The following is a 17,817-nucleotide window of genomic DNA, read 5'->3' as shown; positions in this document are numbered from 1 at the left end:
GGAACAGGAATGCACAGAAAAGTGAGGCCCACTTTTCAAAATGTTAAGGACCTGAATTTTAAATTCATGCAGTGATAAAAATATTTCTGTTCCTTGCACTAGCTGTGTTGGGTTTAAAAAAAATAAAAAACAACTTCATGTGTCTTTAGTGTTGCAGAACAAAAACCCATTTTCCAAAATTTCACTATAAACAAGGGTGAGACTATAAGGTAGTCAAATGAGTATCCAAAGATCTTATAATGGGACATTGATTTGATACGAAGCTCCTTTGTAAGAAGAAAGTATTTAAAATTGGAACTGTGTAGTATAGCCTATTTTTATAAAAAGGGAAAGAACATAAGACATTTTCAGAAAAGTTACTAAGATGTACTGAACTGTACAAATGATAACCTTTATTATATCAAATGCAGAAAAAATGCAGACACCTAGCCACTCTTTAAAGCACAGCTAAAATATTACCTCCTCTGTGAAGCTAGGAAACTCTGGTAGCATAGTGCTTAAGCGCTACGGCTAGTAACCAAAAGGTTGGCAGTTTGAATCTACCAGTTGCTCCTTGGAAACTCTATGGGGCAGTTCTACTCTATCCCGTAGGGCTGAGTTTTAATTGACTAGACGGCAACGGTTTTTGTTTTGTTTTGTTTTGTTTTCTGTGAGGCTGACACTGACGTTTCTTCCATTTTGCAGGCAGAACTAATTTGCCCTTTCATTTTGGCTTACATAGCACATTGGAGTTAGTCGTCGTTATGGATTCAATTGCGTCCCCCCAGAATGTGTGTCAGTTTGGCTAGGCCATGATTTCTAATTGTGCAATTGTCCACCATTTTGTCATCTGATGTGATTTTCTTATGTGTTGTAAATCCTACCTCTATAATGTTAATGAGGCGCGATTAGAGGTAGTTATGTTAATGAGACAGGTCTCAATCTACAAGATTAGGTTGTGTCTTGAGTCAGTCTCTTTTGAACTATAAAGGAGAGAAGGAAGCAGAGAGACAGGGGACTTCATACCACCAAGAAAGAAGCACCAGGAGCATAGCGTGTCCTTTGGACCCAGGGTCTCTGTGCTGAGAAGCCCCTAGACCAGGGGAAGATTGATGACAAGGACCTTCCCCTAGAGCCAACAGAGAGGGAGAGCTGTCCCCTGGAGCTAGCTAGCACCCTGAATTCAAACTTCTAGCCTCCAAGACTGTGAGAGAATAAATTTCTCTTTGTTAAAGCCATCTGCCTGTGGTATTTGTGTTTTAGCAGCACTAGATAACTAAGATAATTGTATATAGCATTTATCATCAAGAGTCAAAATTATCTGGGTTCTGTGTCTGTCACCCCAATTGGAATGGAGATTACAAAGCATATCTTATTCATCTTTCAGATGCCATTCAGCACAGATCCCAGTAAAGGAATGTTTATAGAATATGTTTAAAATAATTGCTAGACTTCATTGGGGCTCCTATATGCGTTTCTAAGGAATAACTGAATGTAAGAAAACTAAAGTATTTCTATAGTTGCTTTGGGGTATCTTCCCTGTACCTAATAATCACAGAACTAGTGTTTTAGGCTTCTGTGTCATTTGGACGTGACAGTGCTTATAGAACCGTACAATCTAGGTCTGGATGGAAGACTGCATAGCTTTGGGTCTTTCTGGCCTTGGCCACTTTATGCTTTTTCTCATGCATATTTACTATCCCACTGTGTTAACAGAGTGTTCTAGGCAGTGTTTTTATCAGGTTTGTGAAGATCTGGAAAACAGTTGACAATGTTGATTTGTTTTCTTATTATTTGTTGTTTTGGTGGCATTGCCTCATTAACTATGTTCACAGTGCATATGTACTCAGTAGCATTTATCTTGGACAGTCCTATTTTATTCATTTTTGTTTGTACTTATTTCTGGGGTATGCTTAATTCAAGTGAGTAGTAAGATATTTATTTTGGAGATTTATTTTATAATTATTTTATAAAATAATTTATAATTATTTGATGTTCACAAGCAACAATGCAGATTGTATTTCCATGCTTCATCGTCTAGGTCTTCCATTGTGTGCATTCGTTTATTCACCTCACTGATTGAATCATTCATTCACTCATTCATTTAATGTTTTATGGAGTACCAACCATAGGCCAGAGAGTATACTAGGCACTGGAGATAGACTGATGAAAAGCACAGCCCCTGCAATCAACCAAAGAGTTCAAGTGCAGGACACAGGCTAGTAGAGCAACCAACAGTCTTAAGTGGAGACGTGCATCCTACAACAGAGAAAACGATCTCCAGCAGGTTCTGAGGACCAGCTCTTAATATACGTAAAGAAAACTGGCAGCCCTTTCTTTGTCAGGTTAAGAACTCCCAGGCCCCGTAACGTATTTGGGAAGTAAATTTGAATTCCTTATGAAACAATACCGCAACATGTTAACTGGAACCACTTCTTTTTAAATTGTGCTTTACGTGAAAATTTACAGCTCAAGTTGATTTCTCATTCAAAAATAAATACACATATTGTTTTGTGACATTAGTAGCAATCCCCACAATGTGACAGAACAGTCCCCCTTTCAACCCTGTGTTCCCTGTGTCCATTTGACCAGTTTCTGCCTTCTCATCCGGCCTTTGGACAGGAACTGCCCATGTGGTCTCGTTTGAACTAAGAAGCACATTCCTCATGTGTATTATTTTTTGTTTTATAGTCCTGTCTAATCTTTGAAGAGTGGGCTTCAGGAATAGTTTCAGTTCTGGGTTAACAGAGCATCTGGGGGCCACAGTTTCAAGGGTTCTTCCAGTCTCAGTCAGACCATTAAGTCTGGTCTTTTCATGTGAGTTTGATGGGACCACTTACTTCTTGAGGGTTTCAGATAGGAACACTGATTTCTCATCCTTGCTGATAGTTTTTAAAAGATCATTTCAGATGTTGCAGACAATCTGAAGTTATATTATTATCATACAAATGTTACGGCAGAATAAAAAACAAATGATTGCATTTCTTTGGAATTTTAATGTAGAAACTGGATGAGCAAAAGAAGTGGTTAGATGAAGAAGTTGAAAAAGTTCTGAACCAGCGCCAAGAGTTAGAGGAACTGGAAGACGACTTAAAGAAACGGGAGGCCATAGTTTCTAAGAAGGAGGCCCTGTTACAGGAAAAGAGCCACTTGGAAAATAAGAAGTTGACTTCTAGTCAGGTATTCTATTTAATACTGGTCTATAGTTGTAAAGGAGCCCTGGTTGCATGGTGGTTAAGTGCTCGGCTGCTAACCAAAATGTTGGCAATTTGAACCCACCAGCCGTTCCCCAGGAGAAAGATGTAGCAGTCGCTTCCATAAAAGTTACAGCCTTGGAAACTCTGTCCTATAGGGTTGCTGTGTGTCGGAATTGACTCGATTGAAATGGGTTTGGTTTTTTAATGGTTGTAAGCCATATAAGGAAACCCTGGAGGCATAGTGGTTAAGTGCTACAGCTGCGAACCGAAGGGTTGGCAGTTCAAATCCGCCAGGCGCTCCTTGGAAACTCTATGGGGTGGTTCTGCTCTGTCCTATGGGGTCGCTATGAGTCAGAATCAACTCGACGGCACTGGGTGTTTTTTTTTTTTTTAGCCATATAAATTATAGGACGTTATTTTCTCTCTAAGAAGTAAATGAAACCATTATTCTTAACGTTTCTACCTCGGTATAACAGGTAGATGGGTGGAGACCTATACTTACCTCTGTTCTGTCTTCCATTCCCCCATCCACATAGAAATATCTGTTAGCCACAGGTTGCTGGGTATAACACTGAGGGCAGACCCTCTGAGTTAGTTACTGCTGCTATATCCAGGTAGCCTTCTCAAACTGGGGCCAAGTTGGGGGCCAGGTTTTAAAAGCTTCCCCTCAAAACATGTAAATGACAGCGAAGGAGATCAACAAACCAAAACCTCAAGTGAGTAAATGGAAGAAAATTACCTGGGACCTTTATGATACACTGTACATTCCAAAGGAAGAAGGGAAAAAGAAAATGGAATGAAGAGGAAATCTTTCCCCTGAAAGATTTTCTTTACTTCATGACACAGATTCAAAAAAATATTTTCTAGTTTTAAGGAGATGTAGTATCTAGGAAGCAGGAACATACTGAGATAAGTAGAGAATGCAATAGTAGATCAAAGCAAAATTCTCTGCAACTGTTTTAATGAAACAAAAGAGGAACTTGAGATTGCTATCTTAAGGCTTGCTAGGTTATCTCTTCTGAATAAATGACATAAAAAGATTACATCTTTTTCAGTGTTGGATAAATATTCAAAGGACTTGGTCTTAAGCATTTCAGAAAAGGAACACGATGGACTGAACACATGTATATTCTTCTGCTGCTTCTTGAACCCCACTAAATTGATAGTAAAGGAATATAAAGGCTATATTCATACCATATAACTCAAAATAGATCAAAGACCTAAATGTAAAAGCTAAAACATATCTGTAAATCTTCATGTCCTTGGGTTAGGCAACGATTTCTTGGATAATACACCAAAGGCACAGACAACAAAAGAAAAAAGAGATAAATTAGACTTCATCAAAATTAAAAACTTTTGTGATACAAAGGATTTCATCAAGAAAGTGAAAACCCACGAAATGGGAGAAAATATTTGCAAATCATATATCTGTCTGATAAGGGACTTGTATCTAGAATATACAACTCAATAATAAAAAGACAAAATGATCCAATTTTAAAAATGGGCAAAGGATTTGAATAGACATTTCTCAAAAGAAAACATATACATTGCCAGTAAGCTCATGAAAAGATGCTCAACATCATTAGTCATTAGGGTAATGCAAGTCAAAACCATAATGAGATTCCTCTTCATACTCACTAGAATGGCTATGATAAAAAAGACAGATAATAACAAGTGTCAGTGAGGATGTAGAGAAATTAGAACTGTCCTACCTTGCTGCTGGGAGTGTAAAATGGTACAGCTGCTTTGAAAAACTATCTGGCAGTTCCTAAAAAGGTTAAACATAGAGTTACCATATGATGCAGCAGTTCCACTCCTAGGTATACCCAAGAAAGATGAAAACGTATGCCCACATAAAAACTTGTACACAAGTGATCATAGAGGCATTATTCATAATAGCCAAAAACAGAAATAACACAAATGTCCATCAGCTAATGAATGGATAAATAAAAAGTGGTATATTTTTAAAATGGAATATTATTTGGCAATAAGACGGAATGAAGTTCTGATACATGCTACAACATGGATGATCTTTGAAAACATGAATGCTAAGTGAAAGAAGCCAGTGAAAAAAGACCAGATTATATGATTCTGTTTATATAAAAATTCCAGAATAGGCAATTCCGTAGACACAGAAAGTAGATTAGAGATTGCTCAGCCCTGGTGGCGCAGTGGTTAAGAGCTTGGCCGCTGATCAAAAGGTCAGCAGTTTGAATCTATCAGACACTCCTTGGAAACCCTATGGGGCAGTTCTACTCTGTCCTACAGGGTTCCTATGAGTCGGAATCAACTCCGTGGCAGTGGGCTTGGTTTTAGGGCTGGGGGAAAAGCAAGGGTAAGGAGGTAAGAGAACAAGGGAAATGGCTGCTAAAATTGATCGTGGTGATGGTTGTATAGCTCAATGAATATACCAAAAATCACTGAATTTTATACTTTACATAGGTGAGTTATATGGTATGTGAGTTATATCTCAATAAAGCTGCTATTAAGAGGAAAAGCTATAAGCCCATAAAAGGAAAGAGCAGTAGAGGAGAGACAACAGAGGACAAAAGATTACAAAAACACGTTTGTAAGATGGAAAGCAAGTAGACGAGTGGTTACTGAGTTAGCAGAACAGAGGAAGCTGAAATCTAAGTGCCTACAGAGGGATACCAATGAGAGTCAAGGTTTAGCTTTTATTTAAAAAAAATTATTAAATAACATCTTTAATGAGATATGTCTTGGCAGAAGTACAGCCAGAGTGCTCCTTGGAAGCAAGGATGGTAAGACTTCATCTCACGTACTTTGGACTTGTTATCAGGAGGGACCAGTCCCCGGAGAAGGACATCAGGCTTGATAAGGTAGAGGGTCAGCAAAAAAGAGGAAGACCCTCTATGAGATGGATTGACACAGGGGCTGCAACAGTGGGTTCAAACAGCAACAATTGTGAGGATGGCACAGGACCAGGCAGTGTTTCATTCTGTTGTACTCATGGCGTCACTATGAGTCGGAACCAACTCAATGGCACCCAACAACAACAACAGTTCACATAACATCAAAAAGACTCAGAAATGAAGGGACTAAGATTTTCAGAAGACAACAGTGAGCCATAAGGATGAAAACAGGGCATGGTCAGGAAATTATCTTTTTCTCATTCTGGGACAAGATGATTTATTTTATGAAGAATCGAATGAGACATAGCAGAGGGTAGGGGTAAGCTAAAATATTACAAACAAGAATGAGTAAAAGTCTACATATGAACTCTGAGGTGTCTATTTCCTGATCCCTACCTGGATCCCAGAAACCCTGGTGGCATAGCGGTTAAGTGCTACAGCTGCTAACCAAAGGAACGGCAGTTCGAATCTGCCAGGCACTCCTTGGAAACTCTATGGGGCAGTTCTACTCTGTCCTATAGGGTCACTATGAGTCGGAATCAACTCAAAGGCACTGGGTTTGGTTTTGGTACCTGGATCCCAGAATGCTGACAGCCAGCCTTATACTTCTCAGCAGGAGATAGTTCTCCTAAACAACCTCTGAGAAAAGAGTTAGAAATACTTAAAAACTAAGTGGCTGGATCCCAGACATGGTCGGTGGTAAAGCCCACTGTTGACAAATCTCAGTCCCACACACAGCTTTTTATCGTCTTTCTTAAGTGTGACTCTCAAATGCGAACGGACAGTTGAGGAATGCCACTAACTTTAAAGACAGAGACCAAACAAAACAAAAGAAAAATGGAGCTCAGAGAAATTAAAGATAGAGCAAGTGGCAGAAAAAAGTTGATATCCTCAGTGTGGTAAAAGATAATAGTCTTTCCATAAAACAAGAGTTGCATGTTAAAAATATGAATGAACTTTTGAAAATTAAAGGGGTTGGAGGATAAAACTGAGGAAGTATTCCAGGAAGTATATAAAAAGATGAATCAATAGAAATAGGAGAAAGAAAATTGGCAGGTAAATCCAGGAAGCTCAACATCCAAGTAATCAGAATTCCAGAAAGATACAACAGAGAAAAACCAAGGATATCATCAAGACATAATATAAGAAACTTCCCAGACACTTGAACACGTGAGACTCTAGACTGAAATAGCCCATCAAGGGCCCAGCAAAATGAGTGCCCAAAGCATATCACTGTGAAGTTTGAGTATACTGAGGAAAAAAAAAAAGATTCTAAAGCTTCTACATAGAAAAGACCCGTACAAATCTCAAGAATCAAAATGGCATTGGACTTCTCAACCTTTCTCATTATAAGTTAAAAGCAATCTTCAAACTCATGAATAAATGATTTCCAATCAAGAATTCTTTTCTTAGCCAAACTCTCAATCCAATGTAGGATAGAATAAGGACATTTTGGGGCCAAAAAAAAAAAAATTATTTCCCCTCTAGCTTGTCTCAGGATGCACTCCACAAAAATGCGGGCATACGTCTGGAAAAGAAAGACTCGGAATCCTGAAAAGGTGATTCAGCATGGAAATTTCCAGGATAATACCAAAGGGACGTCCCAGATAAGTTTAGTCTGGAGCAGGAGGATGGTGGCTTAGGCAAAATGTTTCTAGAAAAAAAAAAATGGAATGAGAAGATTTCCTGATGAGTTTGATCAAGTGAAAAAATAATGTGGAATTTTTTTTTTGATAGTTCAGCTATGAATAATATTCATATAGTCATAATTAACTGAATATTGATTTAACTAATAGTTGCATGTAACATATTGGGAAAATGGAAGGAGGGGAAAGAAGAAGAAATAGAGAAGAGGAGGTATGAGAATGCTAAATCCTTAACTTCCATAATAAACAGGCAATAGGACAGTATCTAAAATTGATAGTTATTAAGAAACATGGACATAAAAACTGTAAGAAATAACTAGGAAGTGATTTTTGGGGAATGGGACTCAAGTGTGGGTTAGGGGACTGTTGTTTTTTGTTACACACCTTTTAGTAGTATATACATGTAATTACTTTGACAAAAGTAAATTCTAAAAAAATGATCTTAAATTGGGAAATAATGAAGATGTCAATAAATCTAACTGGCCATATTTCCAGACCAGAATGAGATAAAAATGGAAACAAATGATGGGTCAAAACAACAAACCAAATTTCAACCTCTAGGGAATTTTAAAGGCCAAGGAAGAGTTCAATTTAGAAAATAATGAAAAACCTATGCTGTGTGGTCTAGCATGGCCAAGGCAATAATTGATAGTAAATTCATAGTTTGAACTTACATTTTTTTCAAAGATGTTCAACTTAAGATTTTAGAAAATGAACCAAAAAAAAAAAAAAAATTCCATGGGTGAAAACAATAATGTAGAAGCTAAAAATATATTCATTTGGTAATTTTCTCTATGTGTTCCCTAATTTATATACTGTCTGGTTTTCTAGTAACTTTTCTCAGGGTATCTGGTGGGTTTGTCTTTTTAGGCCTTAAACAAAGATAGTTTGAGAATATCGACTCGCCTGAACTTGTTGGACCAAGAGTTGTCTGAAAAAAGTGTGCAGCTCCAGAGCAGCACAGCTGAGGAGAAAATCGAGATTTCTGAACAAGTTCAAGCCCTCCAGAAGGAAAAGGACCAGCTACAGAGACGAAGAAACAGTGTGGATGAGAAACTTAAAAATGGTAGAGTGTTGTCGCCTGAAGTAAGTCAGTATTCTTTGGAACTGGAAGTGCTGTATGACGGATCACTTGGATGATTTCCTTGGTCTTTGTCACGTAAACATAAAAGTCAGCAGTCTGCTAAACTTTGTTTCACTGAGACTTCTTCCAATGTCATGAGTTCTCCTGGCACCTGTTTGGTGCCAGTAAAACATACCTGACTTGTGATGTCCTCACACAGAGGTCCATGGACATGGCCTCTTCCTGGCACTGCCAGGGGTTGGGGGACTGATACTCTCCTTGAGTGTGGCCTTTCTCAACCACGGTTTCTCATCTGAAATCACAGAACACAGAAAATGACTGGAGGGACTGTTTTCTCAGTTCTTCTAAGGATGACACCTCACTTCTCTCTGTGTACCTTCTTAAATGATTCTAGGTAGTTCAGTACATGCCGTGGATGCCTGGGGCATTAAGGGCTCATTCTTTCATGGAATCTTGATTGAGAAAGTCCCAGTGTTGGGGATCGTGTTCCATACCCTGTCCAGCCAATAGACACAGAATTCAAATCCTGATGAAATACCTTCTAGTTGTAAATATTTTTCATTTAGGGGAGTATATAGCTCCTCTCACCTTTTAAAAAAACGGTTATGTAAAAGATTCGTTTATTGGCTATTGAATTGCACCAGACTTCGTCTTTTTCTCAGAATTTTAACTCAGTTGGCAAAAATAACCTGTGTGTTACTTTGTCAGACAAAGGTGAATTTTTATGCCTGAGTTTTCTCTGCAGAGGTTTATTGTTGATGTCATTATCGAAAGCAAGGGGAAATTACTAAGAGAAGCTGGGTAGCTGGCCATCGTACACCTGACTGAATCTCGTGGTGTTTCAGACCGGAGCAAGTGAGAGAAGTTGTGGAGGCTGGTTAAGAAGGAACAGAAAGAAGGACAGCATGAAATGAAATTATGCTTACTGAGTTGGCGAAAGGCATCGAGGACTAACTTGACTGGGGACTAAGTGGCAGCTGAAGGACCGTGATAAGCCTCCACAGTCCTGTTCTGTAACTTAACTTGGGTAGTGGTGCAGGGGCTCACAGAGGCAGGCTGTCCTCCCGAGGCTGTTAAATTGGAGCTCCAAGCTTGTAGATTTGAGCCTAAGACTTGTATATATTTAAGGAATTCCTGCCTGCCCAGGACTGTGACTAGGTCTTATGGAAGAAACAAAAAACTGAAAGCATTATTCTTCCCTTGAAAAATCATACTGTATCTGGGGAGAAGAGGCAGAAACATAAGAAAACCCTAAACCCTGAAAAACATAAAAAAGCAAGTTACCAATAATGTAATAAAGTTGTACTTATTTCAGTATTTATAGAAAGCAATTCAGTGACCATTCGGAGGTAATATTCATCATAGAAGCCTCCAGTGGGTTGGAGTCTTGAGCTGGATTATGAATAACATGGTATATACTGGCAGATATAAGAAAAAAGCTCATTTAGGTAGAACATCGTTTAAAAAGCCATATAAATAAAAAAATAGAAATGGGAATGAGCAAATTACATTTGCAGAATAGAGGGTCCCTTATTATCAAAGAGCATTTAAGTTTCTACTTCACGTGGGATTCTATAACTAACAACATTGTTTGGGAGTTTGTGGTGATAGTAATAGCACGATACCTGATACCTATTTTGTAGCCACTGAGGGTTGGTTTGGGGCACTGATGAGGCTCCTGCCGTTGACGGGGTTCCATTTATTCATAGCGAGCTCCTATGCACCCCTCTCCACGTGGTTAGTTTTCAGTGTAGCTCTGAAGTGGGCTCTGCTTGCACGATTTTTTAAAAGCCAAGATTACTGTTCCTCAATAGATCTGCCAATAGTAGATGATTGCAGCATAAGAGTCTAACGTGACACAAGACATCAGTAAAATCTAGGGGGAACGTTTTGCTGTTTTGATTTCTTTAAACTTGCTTAGAATTATTTTCTCTTTACAACATAAATTAAAATATTTTCCTAATTGCACTACTTTATGGGGAGCGTTGGTAAAAGATTTCAGACCACTCTGCTAGTAGGGAATTACCCAACAATTTTTTTTTTTTTATTAACTTTCATTAAGCTTCAAGTGAACGTTTACAAATCCAGTCTGTCATATATAAGTTTACATACATCTTTCTCCGTACTCCCACTTGCTCTTCCCCTATTGAGTCAGCCCTTTCAGTCTCTCCTTTCGTGACAATTTTGCCAGCTTCCCTCTCTCTCTATCCTCCCATCCCCCCTCCAGACAAGAGTTGCCAACACACTCTCAAGTGTCCACCTGATATAATTAGCTCACTCCTCATCAGCATCTCTCTCCCACCAGCTGACCCGTCCCTTTCATGTCTGATGAGTTGTCTTCGGGGATGGTTCCTGTCCTGTGCCAACAGAAGGTCTGGGGAGCATGGCTGCCGGGATTCCTCTAGTCTCAGTCAGACCATTAAGTATGGTCTTTTTATGAGAATTTGGGGTCTGCATCCCACTGATCTCCTGTTCCCTCAGGAGTTCTCTGTTGTGCTCCCTGTCAGGGCAGTCATCAATTGTGGCCGGGCACCAACTAGTTCTTCTGGTCTCAGGATGATGTAGGTCTCTGGGTCATGTGGCCCTTTCTGTCTCTTGGGCTCTTAGTTGTCGTGTGACCTTGGTGTTCTTCATTTTCCTTTGCTCCAGGTGGGTTGAGACCAATTGATGCATCTTAGATGGCCGCTTGTTAGCATTTAAGACCCCAGACGCCACATTTCAAAGTGGGATGCAGAATGTTTTCATAACAGAATTATTTTGCCAATTGACTTAGAAGTCCCCTCAAACCATGTTCCCCAGACCCCCGCCCCTGCTCCCCAACAATTTAATATAGACAAATTACCGCCTTTTCTCTAAGACCTAGAAACTAAAGAGAGATACTTTAACTCTGTTTTTCTAGTTATACAGAGCAGTTGCCTGGTAAGTCGAGTACAGGAATATAAGAATTTACATGTGTGTTTATTTCATCTTCTAAAATTCTAATTTTTATGTTTTATAATTAGGATATACATATAACTTACAAAGAAATATACATATATGGAGTACTTGCTCAAAAGCTTGCTTTTGTTTTTTACTCACGAGGATGTGTGATCAAAAAGTTTGCAGCCATTGCTTTAGGTCCTTGTTACTCAGAGTGCGGTCTTCGGCCCGGCAGCAACAGCATCACCTGGGAGCTTGTGAGAAGTGCAGTCTCAGGCCCCACGCAGACCTGCAGAATCAGAATCTGGATTTTAACAAGATCCTCAGTGCACACTGACGTCTGAAAAGCAATGCTTTATAATAAAACACATAGAGCCAACTCTTGATAATCTATGGTTTGTGTTGTGGCACATTTTACATTCTGTGACTCTTTGCCATTGCCACCTAACACTCTTCTTGTCAACCTACACTTCCTGCTGGATAGAGGGAACCACAAACATTTATATGCTGAAGCCTCAATGGAATGGGGCTCTCCCCAGGGTTCTGTGGTCACAGTGTCTTATAAATTCTCAGTACTTCCTTAGCTTAGGTTCCAAACTATAGTCAGTAAGTTAAGACCAAATTCTTCTCAGCTGTGTATAAAGCCAAACTGTTTCCACATTTTTTTCTTTTTGTAAAATATAGTCACAGTGTACATTCAAAGTCAAATATGTTTTTTGCATAATTCACTTTTATTTTGTGGTTCCTCTTATCCATTTACCTAAGACCCTTTCAGGATTTAAATTTTTTTCTTAAGATGAATATTATTTTGTTCTTTATGGAGTGATTATCAAGTTTTCAAGTTCTTGATGGTTAAGTGATAGTACAGAGAAAGAGAATGGCTGTTGAACTTTTTTTTTTTTTTTTAATGGTTCTTTCAGGAGATTTTATAAAATGCCTTTTAAAATAAGTACTATTGAACCCTTCCCACATACCTTTTCCTTAAATTTCCAGAAAAGGAGTTCTAGAAGTCACTCTATTCTTCAGGTAGATCAGAAATATTAACATTATTTTCCTTTGGTTTGCTGGGGGAAAGAGTGGAAAGAAATATTTGGGTCATGTAATCAAGGATATACAAACTATTCTTTTCCTTCATTAATTTATTCAGCAGACATTTGTTCAGTTCAAACTCATATACTGGGCTAGGCAATAAGGTTATGAACATGGATAAGACAATCGTCCCTCAAGGAACTTAAAGTCTAGGTGACCTCAGCAACCAATAGAGGTGTACTGAAACATATCCAAGTCTCAAGTTATGTGACCAAGCTGGAAATAATTTCTTACCAGAAAATCGGGTTCTCCAAAATACCATGTTATTTGGATAGTTCAAAGAACTTCTAGCTTTTCTGTGGCAGGAATTCCTCCGATTTTTCTTTCTGCTAAGGAAATCTTCTGTGGTATGTGAAAAAATGTTATGCTGTCACCATTTTGAATGCCTGTAGTGACATTTCATAGGAATCTTATGAAATCATGTCTGTTAATACTCACTACCTTTTTTTTTTTAATGCCATACTTGGGTTTTTTTTCCCCCAGAGCCTCTTCTCCGATTACCAGTTCTTAATAACTTGTTCTAAATCTATTTCTTCTTTCTCTCCTAGCAGGGTGGGATCCTTGATGCCGGCGGGAGGTGGGGGGATTCACATCTCACCAGTGACAATACTGACATATAATATGAACTTTAGGAGCTATAGAAGGGAGATATATGACAATACTGCCAAATGTGTGAGCCTTTGTTCAAGAGTATTCTTTAGATTAGACGTGTTTAGCATTTGCTATGTGACTTTGGTGTATTTCATAACCATCTAAGCTTCTGCCTCCTCCATTTTACTACAGAAGGTTTACTGTGAGGATTCAATGAGATTGTATATTTTATATGCACACACACACACACACACACACAACCACACACCTGTTTACAAACAGTGCATTTATAAAGCATAGGAAGCACTGAATAAACTTTTTTTTAATTAAGCAGATAACAGTAATGTCCATTAGACTTAAATAGCATTAGTGAGATTTGCATATATGATAAAGTCCAAGTTATACTACAATTAAAGTGAGTGATTTCTATTGTATTATATCTAGGAAGAACATGTTCTTTTCCAACTCGAAGAAGGAATTGAAGCTTTGGAAGCTGCGATTGAATACAAGAATGAAAGTATCCAGAGTCGCCAGAACTCGCTTAGAGCTTCGTTCCAAAACCTATCTCACAGTGAAGCAAATGTCTTGGAAAAACTAATTTGCCTGAATCCTGTTGAGATCAGAGCGATTCTTTTCAGATATTTCAATAAGGTTTGTTTTGGAGGGACAGGCTGTTTCCTTAAAAAGAGAGATCAAGATGTTTTATATCCCACATTGTGAATTTTTAAAGAAATTGAAAGGCTCCAAGATTTGATGGTATAACTACACATTTAACCCTGAGTTCTCTTTCCAGTACTGTATGTTGCCATTGGAAAGCTTTGTGATTATCCAAATATGTAGGCCCAACTTTGTGGGGTTCTTTTTTTAATGATTTTTTTGTGTGTTTTCGGCGAAGGTTTACACAGCAGCTTAGTTTCCCGTTGAACAATTTCTACACAAGTTGTTCAGTGACATTGGTTACATTCTTCACAATGCATGAATATGCTCATTATTTCTATTCTAGTTGTTCCGTTTCCATTAATTTAGTTTTTTCAGGGTTCTTAAAGTTGGGGGGGCTCTCAAAAGGATTTTTTGAAATATTTGTAAAAACCAAAGAATTTAAGTTATATTTCTCGGTCATTATTTCTAGATATTTTCTTGATTTGGATGTTGCTAGTTAGCATTCATGAAAAATCAAAGGGCCCTCCAGGTATTGGTTCCCTTTCCTTCGTTGCTAGATGGGAGGGTCTGCAGCGCAGCAGTACCATTACTTTCTCACCATTACTTGTGAGTTGAAATGGAGATGAAGTGGTAACATCCATGGCAAAGAAAGTAATAGATTTTAGCATTAACCCAAATTGGCTTAATACCAATTAAAATATGTTATTTTAAACCAATTTAACAACTTATTAATCCCGAGGTGTTTCATAGCATTGAAGAAATATATTCATATTTTCTCTAATGTCTTCTCCTCTTAAGATAAATATTATGAAGAGTTAAATGACTAGATAACTCTTCTCTCTGAAAAGTATATTCATTTTAAGGGAATATTGGACAATGTATGAAAAATAAAACTGAGTTTTTTTCAATAAAATTCTAATTCTGTTAAATAAGTGAAATAAAGATGAAAAAAATTAATGCAAAAGTTATGCACAGCCCTCCTCTCAAGTAATCATTGTCACTGATAATCGTCCTCTGTTGTTACCGGTGAGAAGGGTGTCCTGTCACTGATTGTTTGGAGGGCAGGAAACAGTGGAGTGCTATCCCCAGCTTTGAGGGAGAATAACTCTTTGTGGTGTTCTTGAAGCAAGGGTTCTTAACCCAAAGAGACACCCAGGCCAAGCTCAGTGGATTCTCTGGGCCCTAAGAATCCCCTGTAGAAACAAATATTTTTCTAGAGAAAAGGTCATTAGATTATTAATGAGGTCTGTGACACAAGACATTGTCTGAAGTATTTTCCTATCAGTGCAGAAAAGAACCCAGTGAAACTAAATCCATGATCTGACATTGAACTCTGTTTGGGGGGGATTTATAGTTAAAGAATATTCTGTCACTTGTTTATAATGTGTATTTTGGGGTAAAGCTAGGAATTATCTAGATATTACAATAGTCTTTAGTTTCTCATTCTTACCCTTAGCCTAGAGAAACAGAGTTATAGAATTATAAAATATAAACTACAGATCATGTCTAAGAAACTAAGGAGGGGTAGTTATTAGAACAACATCATATTTAAAATGACGTTTTACCAGTTCAGAGTCCCAACAAATTCAAAAGGCTGTCACTTTATTGGCATGTTACAGAGCATTTGCCCAGGGACCCAGTCCCTTTGCAGTAACTGCTGATACCACAGTGATTAAGGAAGTTCATCTGTTTGTATGTAGCCACCTATTACATCAGGCTACCTAAGACACCTCTTAAAAGGTTAAAAATGTATTTTCTAGGTGGTTAATTTGCGAGAAGCTGAACGGAAACTACAGTTACAGAATGAAGACATGAAGACGAAGGTGCTGGAACAGGATAATGTGGTTCGTGAGTTGGAATCCGCACTCGAACATCTGAAACTGCAGTGTGACCGGAGGCTCACCCTCCAGCAAAAGGAACACGAGCAAAAGATGCAGTTGCTCTTAGAGCATTTGAAAGGTAACTTCCGTTTTCTCAGTTTTATAAAGGTGGTGTATAGCTGAGGTACTGAGGAAGGAAGACAGGGCAGAACTGACATTCAGAACCCCAACCTGTAGAAGTACTTACTACTTATACATGTTTTGGTTACCACATTTTAGGATAGTAGACTTGCATGCAGGGTGTATTTATGCTCAAAGTGCTATCTCTTCTGCCTGCCCCCAGTACACACACACAAACAGTTGCCCTAATTTTTATATGAAAATATGGGATTTTTTTTCTGGCTTTTCAGTGTACAGTTGAAAATTTTCCCTTAGGGATATAGTACTGTGGTATTTATTTTCCATCCACAAAATTAAAGCATTAGGCGCTGATTTCTAGATTGTTGTTCTTATTGTAATTTTTAGCTGATGATAAATTTTATGCATAAAGTTATCGTAGGTCAAAATTACTACTGATGGGCACCTACAGTGGTTAAGCCATCAAACCTGATGTAGAAAGAGAGCTGTCTCAACAATCAGGCATCACATTACCTGGGCACATGGCCAATAGATGAACAGTTGCCACGGCAACAAAATCACTATCAGGTAATACCGTTACTGCTTCAGTCCAGGCTGCTTAGTCCCAATTCTCATGAATTTATAGCTGGAAATGGGTTAAAAGGGATCTGGAAGAAGCAACATGAGTAAGCAGAAAATTGGAAGATACATGAATTTCTGTGTCAAGGCAGTTTGCCTCTAAGTTCATCCTATGACCAGTTAATCAGCAACCAGTTGTCTAATGACAATGTTTCCTTGATAAATGTATGTCCCTGCATGTATCACTGCGCTCCAACATGCTCTCCTTACCTTATTTTAGCTCTGTCTTATTTTAAGTCTCCAAAAGTGATGTTTTAATTGAGTTTTTATGTATTTTAAAAGTGATTGGCATTGTCCCATAAGAGCTCATGCCATAGTTAAATGAGAGCATTTTTAAAAAGCATTCATTTCTATGGCTATACAAGTTTTTCATTAACAATGCTACAGCTGAAAATATTAACAGTTTATGAATTTTTCTAATTTTGATGGGATGTGGGAGATAAAATTAAGTTCATTTATACAATATACTTTATGGAGATTCTGATTTATGATGCCCATAATTTTAGGTATTTTTAAAACAAGATAAGTTGATTTAAAATATACAAAGATACATAAATATAATTTTGCAAAACAGCCAGTTCTAACACAATTACAAACCAGTAGTACCATTTTATAAATATGCCAGTAGGACAGAGCTGTTCCAAGGTATGTATTTTCTAAAGGTCAGTAAATTGGGCTTTACTGTTATAGAACATAACCCAATGGGGAAAGTTTTAGACAGTAATAATATAACTTGAGTTATATTGTGGCACAAACTAGAAATTTACCTATGCTCCCTATTAATTTAATCTTTCTAGCTTCTTTTTGACAGGTTTTTGTTTTTGTCTTTTCTGTGTTTTTTGTTTTGGGCTGTGTATTTCTTGGGCCTATAAACCCTAGAATTATAACTTTACATATAACCAGAGTTCCTGATATAAATGCAACTGATGGACAGAGTTCCAAAAATGTCAATGTTTTATAGAAAGCACCTTACTTCTGCTCTCCTAATGATAAATCTAGTTAGTGGCTACTGCAGATAGTGCTTATGAATCATGAAAACATGGTGGTTGATAGGGGATGGGGAGGGGAAGGAGACAAAGGTCTCAATCTTTGAAGAAGTTTACAGGCAGAAGATTCCAAATTGTAGCTGCCAGTCCATTCAAGTAGCAGATGTGTGTAACATACTTCTGACCCTTTAAAAACAGTCTGGATGTCATGTTAGAA

At 38.0% G+C, this 17,817-nt stretch overlaps 1 protein-coding gene and 1 long non-coding RNA gene across 3 annotated transcripts in view; one reads left to right on the top strand and one right to left on the bottom strand.

Annotated features, from left to right (window-relative positions):
- The window catches only part of KIF27 (kinesin family member 27), a 78,199-nt gene that overhangs the window by 51,328 nt on the left and 9,054 nt on the right, over positions 1-17,817 (top strand). The window contains exons 13-16 of the mRNA XM_049896406.1: positions 2,983-3,159; positions 8,566-8,781; positions 13,823-14,029; positions 15,799-15,997. Coding sequence (XP_049752363.1) covers positions 2,983-3,159; positions 8,566-8,781; positions 13,823-14,029; positions 15,799-15,997 — 799 coding nt within the window. The remainder of the gene's footprint in view (positions 1-2,982; positions 3,160-8,565; positions 8,782-13,822; positions 14,030-15,798; positions 15,998-17,817) is intronic.
- Positions 8,776-17,817, bottom strand: part of LOC126083068 (uncharacterized) — a 35,249-nt gene continuing 26,207 nt past the window's right edge. The window contains exons 4-7 of one of the 2 annotated variants that reach the window (XR_007518719.1): positions 12,673-12,762; positions 11,858-11,987; positions 10,412-10,595; positions 8,776-9,274 (exon numbers count right to left, since the gene is read on the bottom strand). This is a non-coding gene — a long non-coding RNA (uncharacterized LOC126083068). Of the gene's footprint in view, positions 9,275-10,084; positions 10,596-11,857; positions 11,988-12,672; positions 12,763-17,817 lie in introns of those variants that run through there. The other variant, XR_007518718.1, reaches the window with a different exon arrangement.

The sequence above is a fragment of the Elephas maximus genome, chromosome 9 (genome assembly GCF_024166365.1).
Source record: "Elephas maximus indicus isolate mEleMax1 chromosome 9, mEleMax1 primary haplotype, whole genome shotgun sequence".
NCBI lineage: Eukaryota > Metazoa > Chordata > Mammalia > Proboscidea > Elephantidae > Elephas > Elephas maximus.
Note: the sequence above shows the minus strand (reverse complement) of the source record. Positions and strands in the feature narration are given on the sequence as shown.